Source organism: Chlorocebus sabaeus, chromosome 20 (genome assembly GCF_047675955.1).
Source record: "Chlorocebus sabaeus isolate Y175 chromosome 20, mChlSab1.0.hap1, whole genome shotgun sequence".
NCBI classification, from domain to species: domain Eukaryota; kingdom Metazoa; phylum Chordata; class Mammalia; order Primates; family Cercopithecidae; genus Chlorocebus; species Chlorocebus sabaeus.
Window position 1 is genome coordinate 1,917,951 of NC_132923.1, and position 13,836 is coordinate 1,931,786.

The 13,836-nt window shown below is 43.2% G+C and overlaps 2 protein-coding genes across 4 annotated transcripts in view; one reads left to right on the forward strand and one right to left on the reverse strand.

Annotated features, from left to right (window-relative positions):
* Positions 1-1,588: 1,588 nt before the first annotated feature.
* CFAP126 (cilia and flagella associated protein 126) lies at positions 1,589-5,227 on the forward strand. The gene is made up of 5 exons (XM_073008181.1): positions 1,589-1,615; positions 2,965-3,027; positions 3,189-3,269; positions 3,763-3,939; positions 4,314-5,227. The coding sequence occupies exons 1-5, from the start codon at positions 1,589-1,591 to the stop codon at positions 4,497-4,499; spliced, it is 534 nt and encodes a 177-aa protein (XP_072864282.1). The 3' UTR covers positions 4,500-5,227.
* Positions 5,228-6,272: 1,045 nt separating this feature from the next.
* Positions 6,273-13,836, reverse strand: part of SDHC (succinate dehydrogenase complex subunit C) — a 44,957-nt gene continuing 37,393 nt past the window's right edge. For 2 of the 3 annotated variants that reach the window (XM_007976393.3, XM_073008198.1), the window contains exons 5-6: positions 12,841-13,004; positions 6,273-7,110 (exon numbers count right to left, since the gene is read on the reverse strand). In XM_007976393.3, the coding sequence (XP_007974584.1) occupies positions 7,006-7,110; positions 12,841-13,004 (269 nt within the window). In that variant the 3' untranslated portion in view covers positions 6,273-7,005. The remainder of the gene's footprint in view (positions 7,111-12,840; positions 13,005-13,836) is intronic. The other variant, XM_007976394.3, reaches the window with a different exon arrangement.

Below are 13,836 nucleotides of genomic sequence, written 5' to 3' on the forward strand. Positions count from 1 at the left end.
TGAGTTATCTTTCGAGATCTCACATTATCCAGGTATTAACTCCGGAGCCTCTAAAACAAGAGCTGTTCTTCCCTCCATCTGCAGAACATAAGAGTGCACTTACACTTGGTGTGTTGGTTTAAGATGAGGATTTTGGGGGAAGAATGAAGAGAAGGGACTGATGGACACATTTTGTTCTTTTGTTTGTTTTTTTTTTTTTTGAGATGGAGTCTCGCACTGTCACCCAGGCTGGAATGCAGTGGCGCGATCTCTGCTCATTGCAAGCTCCGCCTCCTGGGTTCAAGCAATTCTCCTGCCTCAGCCTCCCAAGTAGCTAGGATTAGAGGTATGTGCCACCGTACCTGCCTAATTTTTGTATTTTTAGTAGAGACAGGGTTTCTCCATGTTGGCCAGGCTGGTCTCGAACTCCTGATCTCGTGATCCACCTGCCTTGGCCTCCCAAAGTGCTGGGATTGTAGGCATGAGCCACCATGTCCGACCTGGATCTACTGTATAATGCTCTCCTGGTCCTAATGATATCTTTGGGCAACTTATTTCTTTGTTTTTCCCTTTCATCTTGACACCTTATATATAAATTCACTTTACAATTCACAAAGCACAGTTCTGCTTACTCATTAATTCTCCTAGCCACCTCGTAGACTGGTATTACAATACCATTTTAGATGAGTTTCAGAGGGGTTTCCTTGTCCCACAAATATTAGGCTGATGTCCTGGCACCCCCTGTTGAAGTCTCCAAACCTGATGCTTTCTACTCTGTGACTTTCTCTCTTCATTCCTGCTCAATCTCCCTGCACCAGCACCCGATTCCATTTTATTCCAGTCAACACAAAACACCTGTGTTCTTATGTGCTGTGATTCTAAGACAGTGACAGAGGAAATTATTTAAGGACCAAGGACAGGATATGTTTTTCCTTCTGGGGACAGATTTGAGCTAGTTGCTTTTTAAATATTGTTCCTTTGTTATTCTGCCTGATAATGTAGGGGGCCTTATAAACAGGATCTCACCAGTATTGAATACCTACTATGCTATGATGTTGTCAAGACACTATTCATTTTATCTCACTTACCCTGTAAAAGCAGGCTCTATAATCTCCACAATACAAATGAGTTGATAGAAATTTAGTGAAGACAAGTCAGTTGTTTACTGTCATATAGCTCCTATGTTCCCATGTTGAATAAGGATTCAACCCCCAGTATCTGGCTCTGCATCCTGTGGTACATTACACCATGTCGTCCAACAAACATAGCTCTCAGGGTTACATCATTTGTTAAAGTGGTTAAAAACCCCAATCAAAGGCCACATGGAAGTTCTTAAGCAGGGGTAGGTTATGCCAGAAAAACAGTAGCTACTATTCAGCTAATTTTCTCATATTTACCCAGTCTCTAAAATAAAATGAGTTTTATTTTCTTTCCCGTCTCTAAAATAAAAATGAATCTAAGTTCCAGAGAAAACAAATGGGGGCAGTGTGAACCAAGGAAATGAATAAGCAGCAGCAGAAGGGAAAGGCAGCCTCTGCTGATTGGGAGGTAGTCCCAGGAGGTTGGCCTTCTGCAGTTGCCAAGCAACGAGTGTAAATAGCACAAGATCATGGCCACTAACTACAGTGCCAACCAGGTAAGTTCCCATTCTCCATTTCTTTAAAGTTTACTTTTGTTTTTCAGATTCTATCTTTGGACTGTCCCCTCTCGTAGGATTCTGATCTCAGATAGCTGAGAGTGGAGTGAGATAATATTTTACCTCCTCAGGGATAGAGCCCAGGGGCTATCCAAAGGTATCTCTGAGTTAAATTTGTAGGGTGTAAACCAGAAGTTGGCAATTTTTTTTTTCTGTAAAAGGGCAGAGCGTAAAAATTTTAGGCTTAGGCCAAGTGGCAAAGTCAAAAATATTCTATAGCTACTTACATAATTAAAGGAAAACATTTTTCCATAAATTTTTGACAAATTCAAAATATAACTGAGTACAATTTTTTGTACTACTAATGAAAATAATGGAATTTTGGGGGTTGAGAAAACATTTCACTTAACTGGGATTCAAAGTTAGTGTTCCATTTTACTGAATCAATTGTAAATGTTCATCTATAAAAATCGTCCTTACTCTCAGGCCATCCCCAAACAGGCAGCAATATGGATATGGCCCATAGGCCATAGTTTACCAACTCCTGATCTAGACCAGTGCTGCCGAACAAAACGAGTGCGAGCCACAAATGTAATTTTAAATTTTCTAGTAGCTACATGAAAAACTTAAAACATAAAATTTAAATATATTGAATTTAACCCGATAAATCCAAATATTATTTCAACATTTAATCAGTATTTTAAAAATTATAATCAGACATTTTACATTCTTTTATTGTACTAAATCTTCAAAACCTGCTGGATGTTGTAGCTTGCGTCCATAATCCCAACACTTTGGGAGACTGAGGCAGAAGGATCACTTGAGGCCAGAAGTTTGAGACCACCCTGGGCAATATGGTGAAACCTCATCTCTACAAGTAAATTAAAAAATTATCTGGGCATGGTGACATGCACCTGTAGTCCCAGCTACTTGTGAGTCTGAGGGAGGAGGATTGCTTGAACCCAGGTGTCCAAGGCTGCAGTGAGCTAGGGTTGCCACTGACGCCAACCCAGGTGGCAGACCAAGATCCTGTCTCAAAAAAAAAAAAAAAAGAAAGAAAGAAAGAAAAAGACAAAACTTCAAAATTCAGCATATTTCATACTTATAAAGCACCTCAATTTGAACTAGTCATATTTCAGGTGTTCAACAGCTCCATGTGGCTACTGGCTCCATGCTGAACAGCACACATCTAGACCAAACAGATTACACCCTTGTCATAGTGACTCAAAGCCTACATGGTTGGTCAGGCCTTTGGTCTTCAAATCTAAAGAATTGTGCCTAGTCATCATTTCCTGGGTTTGGGGCCTTGAAGTCTCACATCACAGGGATACTTATCTTTCTCTCCACAGTATGAAAAGGCTTTCTCATCCAAGTATCTGCAGAACTGGTCTCCGGCTAAGCCAACAAAAGAGGTATTCCATGTTCAGTGCACCTACAAGATAGCCTCATGCTCTCCCTGTCAATTAACTCCTTTTAGCCTTCTCTAAACTCCCATATCCTTCTCTGACCAAGCTCCCCAAATACTCCTTTTTTCCCCACTCAGAAACATTTATCTCTCCCATTTGTACCCCAGAGCATCTCTTCTCATGAAGGCTACACTCAAATTATTGCCAATGATCGTGGTCATCTACTGCCTTCTGTGCCCCGTTCCAAGGTGAGATACTATCTTCATTCCTATCAAGAAAGGCAAATAATTGAGGCACAGAACTGGGAGATGTGCAGTCTCTCACAGCCATTATCAGGAAAATTAAAGTTTAATCTAATTCATGTTGTAATGTAAGAGCCCTTGAACTTCCGGCCAGCTTACCCAACAGGATAGAGTTGTGTTTAGTACCTTTCAGAAGTTCTTAAATTGATCAATGATCTGTATAAAAGAAAGCCTTCAGGTGATGACATTTGTGCAGTGGGTACTCCTTTGCCACACTCAGCCTAAGGATGCGGAATTTAAGTTGGCAGAGTAAAGGGGATGAAAAAATTAGGCCTGCAAAGCCTAAATGAGGGAGGGGGATAAGGAAGGGTGGGAAGATTATGCTTTCAGTCTTATTTCATAACCATGCATTCCTAAAGAATGGAAATAAGACTAACAGAGGTCTAAGTCAGTTACCAGGAGTGAGAAGCCCTATTGAGGAATTCCTTTTCATTTTCAGGCAAATCCTTGGGGTTCCTTCATGGGCACCTGGCAAATGCCTCTGAAGATACCCCCTGCTCGGGTGACCCTGACCTCCCGTACAACTGCTGGTGCTGCCTCCCTCACCAAATGGATACAGAAAAATTCTGATTTACTCAAGGCCTCCAACGGGCTGCGTCCTGAAATCTTAGGCAAGGTATCTATTCTTCCCATCTAATCCAAAACCCTGTTGTCTCAATTTCTTTTCAACTTCAAAAAATGTCTGCTGTTATGCCACCACTAACCCAACAGGGGGGACCTCTAACCAAATCGTCTTATCCTGACTAGTCCCTAATCACCTTCTGAGGCCTGAAGGGATGGGCTAAGGACATCTCACCCTTAACAGTAGAAAATGATCTAATCTCAAGGTGGGGGAGGGTAGTTAGAGAAATCAAATTTAACTTTCCTTATTTGAAACTTGATCTACTGCCCATGGTATGGGGAGAAAGGGAGTTAGAATCCTGAGGTGCATTGGGAATGATCCGGGCCCGACCAGAGACATGACTGTCTCTTCCACTCTATCACTGACAGCCCCATGATCCAGACAGTCAGAAGAAACTCAGGAAGAAGTCTATCACAAAGACCGTACAACAAGCACTAAGTCCAACCATAATTCCAAGCTCCCCAGCTGCCAACCTCAATTCCCCAGATGAACTCCGAAGCTCACACCCCTCTGCAGGTCATACTCCAGGTCCCCAAAGCCCAGCCAAATCCTAAGAGCCCACCTGGAAGTCCACGTATGCTAGAACTCTGGGCAGGGCCTAATCTAGCTGAGGTCCAGAAATACAAACCTGGAATTTCATATGGACCAAGTGGCCACACACTGAAAAACCTGTATAGCGACCTAGTGAAATAAACAAGAGCCCCAGTCAGAACTGTGAAACAGGGAAATTTTGGGGTGGGAGTAAAAACAAATTTGGAAAATAAACTTTTTTTGTTGAGTCTTTTACGGATCTGGATTTTCCACTCTTGCTATGGCTGCCTCTTGTAACCCAATTAGGAGAAGGAAGGTGGGGGAAAATAAAGTAGGGAAAAGAACATACAGTGGTTTGGGTGGAACACATTTTTACAAGAATTGAGTCAGTTATACTCCAGAAATGACCAAGAGAAGGTTGGTCTGAATCATGGAAAAAGGGTAGAACCTCAAAGAACCAGTCCCTCAACCCTATCCACTTATTTTTTATCCTGAGCATGCACAACTAACAACTACAAAATCAGAAGTAGAATTGTTGAGTAGAGTATGTATATGTGTGTTTGGAGAAGGTGAGGAAGAAAAGGTAGGGAAAACCAAAGTAGAAGATACTATGCTTTTGTAAGACTTCCTATCTAAGCCCAAGTACAAATATAGTTTGAAAATTGAAGATATTAAAGTGATTGGAAGACAGAGAAGACAAACAAAGATGGTAAGTAGAAATTTAAGGCAGAATAAAAAACATGACGCTGTCACACCCCCCCCACCCACCCACTACCATGCTTCAATCACCCAAATGGTAGGAAACCACCAAAAAATTCAACTGCCCTACCCATTTTCCAGCCTGTAACATCTGTTTATCATTGACCCCATTTTACATTTTCCTGGCACTGGCTGTTAAATTCAATGCCCTTGCCAAACCTTTCCCCATACCAATGACAAAGTGTTCTCTCATGATCACTTGTCCCTCATTCCAAGGACAAAGTAGAGAACAGCTGGTTTAAAATGGAGGAAAGGTACAAGGACTTCCCTCTAGTAAAAAGGGAAAAGCAATCATTACTTAAAGCCAAATACTATTTGGGACCCTGAATGAAGACTGTTAAAAGAGCAGGTCCCCACCTTAACTATGGTCTTCCTATCCAATTGACACCAGCCAGTTACCATTTCCCCTCTTCGACCCATGGCTTTAACTGGCTGGCCAGCAACTCAAAGTGACAGACGAGATAGGTCTCTTATTCCAGAGTTCCCAAAAACTATCAAAACAGCATGCCTGGTAAAGCCTGGCCTATCTGCATTTTTAAAAGCATCAAGTTTTCTCATTAAATTATACATTTTTGCCAGGTTTTCAACAATCCCTTCTTTTTTAAAAAATCTCTATTCTTCATCTACCCTAAGCCTATAACTTCAGGTCATCATCCCTTAGCTGTCACCAACACCGGTCCTCTGTGCCCCTCACTGAATCATAGTTTCCTGAACTGTCCCATGAAGCTTATAATCAGTCCTTAATGGGATTTTGGTGCCTATAACCCAAAAGCACTCTACATGCATCACTTCTTTTCTTTTCTTCCTTCCTTCTCTGAGGCTTCTCTGTGATATTTAAATATCTGGCTAAGTTCTATCTGATTCCCTGAAAACTTCTCCAATGATGAGGTGTAGGAAAACTGTTTCCCTCCTGGGAAAGGTCAGATTGCAGGGAAAGGGAGGATGTAAATGCCTGAGACCCGAGGGAAGAGGAGGAAATTGGTTCCCTCCCAACAGCCATTTTCTTGGTTTCTTTAGATTTCAAGGAGAGTCAAAGATAAAATGAGTATTTTAATTCAGTTTCAGAAAAAAAGGGTACATGACTTCGATGAGAAAGCATAAAATTAAGAGGCTTTTCTGGAAATCCAAGAAAAAGAAAAAGAAATAACCATTAATATGTTCAATAATTTTCTGGATCTTCTTGTGTCAAAAGCTATATATTTTCTCCTCAAAAGCAGCTGCTCCAAGAACTAACTAGCCCTCTTTATCTCCCTCTAACTGGGACAGACTAATTCCCCTCCACCCCCACCTCTCTTCTTTCAATAACACTGCGTAGGTGTTAATGGCCTGGGCTCTCACCAATGAACAGAATTGTCCTTTAAGCCAGCAACCCACAGGCAGTGGCACCCAAAGCCTCACCCCCAGTCCCCAGGGCAGAAGCCACAGAGCTGGCATTGTTTCCACTGTCTCAGGAAGAAGGAGCCAAAAGCTGACCCTCAGCACAAATCAAAGCCCAATATGGAGACAGAATAACTGCTTCTAGAGTTGGCAAGCTGTGGGCAAAAAAGGGGAGTTTTTGCAGCCACCCCATCTTTAGAAACAAGGGGAAAACTAGACCCTTTTCCACTATTATGGTCTACAAGGTACTCTACTACTCCAACGGGATCTGAAAGTACAAAAGGACCTAAACAAATAAGGAGAACTTTTCCCAGGCTGGAGATAAGAATGAAAAACAGAAAGATGGATGAATGTAATAAGGTGTAGAAAGATGATGCTGGGAACCTCTGTTCTTCACATGGCTGCCAGCCCCATAGAGGACAACACAGTAAGAACCAGGACAACCACTCCAGACTGGTATAGCTGGGGAATCTTCAGGCCTTTTCCTAGGTCCCACATCTGTGGACAAAGCAAAAAAGAAAAAAGGAATTTCAGTAAACAGGACATTAACAGTTCCTGTCTCAGAAAGTAATTCCACCTAAAGGAATGGACACCTTCTCTGAGCATGATTCTAGAGAAAAGCGCTTCTACCCTTATGCCCCATCTTTACGCTTCTCAAAACCCACAGTATGGAACCTATTTTCCACTTATTCCAATGACAGAAAATCAAGTTCTATTGTGTGGTGATGGTAGGAGTAATGTTCAATGTTCTCTAGAATGCCACAGGCCCCATACCGTATACAAAAGCTTCCAGAATGAATAGATACAACTTTTCCTCAGGACCACACATCTAGATTAATGTTTCTCAAAGTGTATTCTTCCAAACACTTGTTCCTCAGAATGTTGAAAGCCATTATATGGGCCAAAAAACAGTTCTGTGGTCATACAAAGTTCGTAAACATTTAACTGCAAGACTTTCTAAACAGTTGTTTTTTTTTGTTTGTTTGTTTGTTTGAGACGGACTCTCGCTCTGTCGCCCAGGCTGGAGTGCAGTGGTGCGATCTCGGCTCACTGCAAGCTCCACCTCCCAGGTTCAAGCCATTCTCCCACCTCAGCCTCCTGAGTAGCTGGGACTAGAGGCGCCTGCCACCACGCCCAGCTAATTTTGTTTTTGTATTTTATTTATTTATTTATTTGAGATGGAGTCTTGCTCTGTCGCCCAGGCTGGAGTGCAGTGGCAGGATCTCGGCTCACTGCAAGCTCCACCTCCCAGGTTCATGCCATTCTCCTGCCTCAGCCTCCAGAGTAGCTGGGACTACAGGCGCGTGCCACCACGCCTGGCTAATTTTTTGTATTTTTAGTAGAGACGGGGTTTCACCGTGTTAGCCAGGATGGTCTTGATCTCCTGACTTCATGATCCGCCTGCTTCGGCCTCCCAAAGTGCTGGGATTATAGGCGTGAGCCACCCCGACCGGCCTGTTTTTGTATTTTAAGTAGAGATCGGGTTTCACCATGTTAGCCAAGATGGTCTGGATCTCCTGACCTCGTGATCCACCCACCTTGGCCTCCCAGAATGCTGGGATTACAGGCATGAGCCACTGCTCCTGGCCTCTAAACAGTTCACTAATGTACACTGTGAATCTCCAAAAGACAGATATAATATGTATGATTTCCTAGATACAGTCAATCTCAGAATCTTTTTATAGACGGAAACTGTTTATCAGAGGACTAGTATTCTAAAGTATACTCTGAGATCTAGAACACTATTTCTCAATTTTGTTTTGACTGTGACCCCACTAAGAAATACCTTTAAAATTGGAGCCCAGTAGATATGTATATATAATATAGCAAAAGCTGATAAAACAATATTTACCATTACTGAGTGGTACCATATATATACAAATACATATATATTTATATATAAATAAATTTCATTTAAAAAATACATTTTTTTTTCCTTTTTGTGGAGAAAGGGGTCTCATTTTATTGTTCAGGCAGGTCTTGAACTCCTGGGCTCAAGCTATTCTCCTGCCTCTGCTTCCCTAAGAGCTGGCATTACGGGCGTGAACTTCTGCACCCAGCTTCTCCAATGGCACCATCTTGACTCACAGCAACGTCGGCCTCCCAGGTTCACTGCCTCAGTCCCGCCAGTGGCTGGGACTACAGGCGCATGCCACCATGCCCAGCTAATTTTTGTATTTTTAGTAGAGATGGGTTTTCACCACGTTGGCCAGGCTGGTCTCAAACTCTTGACCTCAAGTGATACACCCTCCTCAGCCTCCCAAAGTGCTGGGATGATAGGTGTGAGCCACCGCGCCCAGCCCCTGCTTATATTTTCTATTCTATTTAAATTTCTTTTTTTGTTGGTAGCATGCCACTAAATTGGTTTTCTACCAATTGAGTTAAAACCTACATTTCTTTTTAATATTAAAAAATAGAGACAGACTCTTGTTATGTCTCACCCAGGCTGGTATTGAACTCCTGGGCTCAAGCAATCCTCCCGCCTCAGCCTCCCAAAGTGCTGGGATTACAGGTGTGAGCTATCACACCCAGCCCCCACTGCACAACCCCCCACTTTTTAAAAAAGTTTTGAGACAGGGTCTCACTTTGTCACATAGGCTGGAGTACAGTGGCACAATCTCAGCTCACTAAGGCCTTGACCTCCCAGGTTCAAGCAATCCTCCTGCCTCGGCCCCCCAAGTAGCTGGGACTACAGGCACCCATCACCATGCCTGGTTGATTTTTTGTATTTTTGGTAGAGATGGAGTTTTGCCATGTTGCCCAGGCTAGTTTCGGACTCCTGAGCTCAAGCAATCCACCCACCTCGGCCTCCCAAAGTGCTAGGATTACATGCGTGAGCTACCACGCCCCCGGCCCCACATTTAACAAAACACTAATTTTGACTCTCTTGTGTCTTAGGGATATTAACATATTAATATTATATTATAAGTCACTAAATGAGCCCCTAGGGCAAATGTAGTCTTCATTTTCCACACTTCCCACATACATGGCACCTTAACACACACATACACACATACGCCCACAGTCTGAATGTACAACTGCCTAAATTAGGAGTCAGTTCGGAGAAAAGATGGAGAGAGTCCAGGAAAAAAAAAAAAAATCAAGAGGAGAAGATGCCTTCACCTCAACCCTCAAATAGCTTCTAAGTAGGAGATCAAGAGTCAAGCAGATTCCACAAAGAGTTGTTTTACTTAAATAAGGACAGTGTTTCTATTACAGAGTTGAGTCCTACTGGGTAGTGGTAGTAGGCAGGGATATTCCATAGAATGCCACAGACCCTATAACCTCCTACTCTTTCACTCCTCACTCCCCCATTAGATCTTCTGGCAAGTCAACGATCAAGTTCAGAGGCCAAAAACTACAGACTGTCACAGAAAACACAAAATCCTGTCCCACATTCACAGCCAGTACTTGCTAGAAGAAAAAATAAAAGCAGACTTAAGGATCTTTAGGTTCTTCACTTCCCTCAACAAAAAGATTACCATCACAGGCAAGAACCAGGGCCGAAAAGCTCTAAGTTCTGCGATTTTGTAAAACCTCCCCTCTCTTCCCCCCATATTGAGACAAAGACAAATATAGGGCAAGTCTCTGCCTGAGCCAAAATATGAACAGAGGAAGCTGATCAGCTGATTTTCTTTACAGAGCTTTGTTCTGTGGAATAGGAAGTCATTAATGGAAATGTCCTCCCTCTCTACCGCCTCCCCCTCAGGGAAGTGAAAAGTCATTTTAAATCAAACTGAACACTGCCCCAGGGAACAGTTGATACAGACACTTAATTTAATAAGTCATTTAGTCTCTCATCTTTTTTATTCCATTAAACTTGCTATTGGACCAGACTGAAATCCAGAAAGTGCTTGTCTCTAATGCTATGATTTGGAAGTAATAAAAAGTCAAATTAAGGCAAAAGCATCTATCTGACAGTTGGTTCAGGTTCAGAATTAATGAAAATACAGAAAGAACTGAATTTTAATTGTCTTTTTGGAAGCAAAACTAGGGAGACTACAAAATATAAAATCCCTCTTTTTTTTTTTTTTTTGTTTTGGGACGGAGTTTTACTTTGGCTGGAGTGCATGGCATGATCTTGGCTCACAGAAATCTCTGCTGCCTGGATTCTCCTGCCTCAGCCTCCCAAGTAGCTGGGATTACAGGCACACACTACCACCTCTGGCTAATTTTTGTATTTTATTTTATTTTATTTTTTGAGACAGAATTTTGCTCTTGCTGCCCAGTCTGGATGGAGTGCAATGGCGTGATCTCAGCTCACTGCAACCTCTGCCTCCCAGGTTCAAGCGATTCTTCTGCCTCAGCCTCCCGAGTAGCTGGGATTACAGGCATGCACCACCATGCCCAGCTAATTTTGTTTTTTTAGTAGAGATGGGGTTTCTCCATGTTGGTCAGGCTGGTCTCGAGCTCCCGACCTCAGATGATCCGCCCACCTCGGCCTCTCAAAGTGCTGGGATTACAGGCATGAACCACCATGCCCGCCTATGTGTTTTTTTTTAGATGGGGTCACTCTGTCACTCAGGCTGAAGTGCAGTGGCACAATCTCAGCTCACTGCAACCTCCGCCTCCCGGGCTCAATCGATCCTCCTACCTCAGCCTTACGGGTAGCTGGGACCACAAGTGCACACCACCATAACTGGCTAATTGTAGAAACCAGTTTTGAGCAGACCATGAGATCACACAGGAGGCAACATGGACAGTTTTCACTCTATTAAATGATTCCTGCCATGTGCGGTGGCTCACGCCTGTAATCCCAGCACTTCGGGAAGCCAAGAGTTCAAGACCAGGCTGGCCAACATGGCGAAACCCCATCTCTACTAAAAATACAAAAAAAAAAAAAAAATTAGCTAGGTGTGGTGGCGGGCACCTGTAAGGCTGGCCAACACGGCAAAATAAGGTCTCTACTGAGATTGCACCATTGCACTCCAGCCTGGGCAACGGAGCAAGACTTTGTCTCAAAAAAAAAAAAAAAAAAAGAAGATTCCTAAACTCAATATTAAAACCTGGGATTCTTGGCACCCAGTTTCTATTAAAGTTGGCCCCATTCTGTCCAACAGCTCAAAACAAAAATGCAATATAATGTGTAGATAAGAAAAGGTAAATCTATTTGAGTCCCATCAGAAGCATTACTCTGGGTCAACAGGAACATAAGAATGAAAGCAGCAACAATGTTTATCTAGCTCATAACTGAATCCCCAGTGTCTACAACAGTACCTGACACATAAATAGGTACCAATTAATATTTATCTCATAAACATGCATTCTATGCCTTCAGGGATCTCTTTTAATAATATACCTCTCAAAAATGAAGAGTTCAGCAGGACACAGTGGCTCACGTCTATAATCCCAGCACTTTGGGAAGCTGAGAGGGGTGGATCACAAGGTCAGGAGTTTGAGATCAGCCTGGCTAACATGGGGAAACTCCGTCTCTACTAAAAATACAAAAAATTAGCCAGGCGTGGTGGCACGCGCCTGTAGTCCCAGCTGCTCGGGAGGTCGAGGCAGGAGAATCTCTTGAACCCAAGAGGTGGAGTTTGCAGTGACCCAAGATTGCACCAACTGCACTCCAGCCTGGGAGACAGAGCAAGACTTTGTCTCAAAAAATAACATAACATAACATAACATAACATAACATAACATAACATAACATAAGGAAGAGTTCACAATGAGACCCTGCAAGTATCTGTGAGGCCTATACCATTGCTCAGCTACACCACCAGCAGGACTGCCAGAAAATATACAGGGGAACTTGTTTAGCTTTCCCCAAGAGGGCTTTGAGTCACAACTAATCTTAAGAACAGCACTAGTTGGGCGTGGTGGCTCACACCTGTAATCCTAGCACTTCGGGAGGCTGAGGCAGGTGGATCACCTGAGGCTGAGGCAGGTGGATCACCTAAGGCCAGGAGTTCGAGACCAGCCTGGCCAACATGGTGAAACCCCATCTCTACTAAAAATACAAAAATTAACCAGGAGTGGTGGCACACGTCCATAACGCCAACTACTTAAGAGGCTGAGGCATGGGAATCTCTTGAACCCAGGAGGCAGAAGTTGCAGTGAGCTGAGATCGCACCACTGCATTCCAGCCTGGGCAACAGAGCGAGACTCCAATCTTGGGAACAACAACAACAAAAAAGAACAGCACTAAACCCAGTAATGAAGGAGAGAATCCTCCCAGTCTCCCCACTCCCTTCACAGAGAAAATGTGCAAATCCCCAATTAACTTACCAAGTGTCGGATCCCATTCCAGGTATGATACATGAGAGGGAAGACGAGTGCAAACTTAGCTGTGTGGATCAGTGCTGGCCCCAGATACAGGGACTTCACGAGTTCCAAATAAGACTCAAAGTTCCCAGGGAGTAACAGGGCCGACATGCCAAAAAGAGAGACCCCTGAGGAGAAAACCAAGTAGCTCATCACAGCTGCTCACAAGTTACAACTAATATGACACATAAAACTGGGACCCCTGGCACCTCATACAATTCTAAACCATTTTGAAATGGAGAAGATTTTTGTTTTGTTTTTTTCTTGAGACAAGAGTCTCATTCTGTCACCCAGGCTGGAGTGCAGTGGTGAAATCTTGGCTCACTGCAACCTCCACCTCCCAAGTTCAAGCAATTCTCCTGCTTCAGCCTCCTGAGTAGCAGGGATGACAGGCGCCCACCACAACACCCAGCTAATTTTTGTATCTTTATATACGGGGTTTCACCAAGTTGGCGTGGCTGGTCTCGAACTCCTGACCTCAAGTGATCTGCCCAACTTCGCCTCCCAAAGTGCTGAGATTACAGGTATAAGCCACTGCGCCTGGCCTTGAAAAGGAGAAGATTTAAACTTATGTTCAAGTTTATAGTGGGAGACAGACTACTTGGGATCTGATCATAAACTAAACGTGCCATACGTTTTAGTACATTATTCCTCCTTTCAACATCCCTCTCATTAAAAACTTCACCTGCCAGTTCAGAAGTCATGCCTTGCTATATCATCTAGTTCATCATCTAAGTAAGAAAAGGTAAAAACAGTGTACTCAGTTCAGAGAAGAGTGAGAAAAAAAATTAGGTTCTCTTTTTTTTTTTTGAGACAGAGTCTCGCTCTCTTGCCGAGGCTAAAGTACAGTGGCGTGATCTCGGCTCACTGCAACCTCTGCCTCCTGGGTTCAAGCGATTCTTGTGCCTCAGCTTCCCAAGTAGCTGGCCTTAGAGATGCATGCCACCACACCTCGCTAAT

Coding starts and splice junctions, on each gene's coding strand:
- CFAP126 (XM_073008181.1), top strand. CDS start 1,589: ATGGCCACTAACTACAGTGCCAACCAG. Junction 3,028..3,188: donor CGGCTAAGCCAACAAAAGAG/GTATTCCATGTT, acceptor TTTGTACCCCAG/AGCATCTCTTCTCATGAAGG. Junction 3,940..4,313: donor GTCCTGAAATCTTAGGCAAG/GTATCTATTCTT, acceptor TATCACTGACAG/CCCCATGATCCAGACAGTCA.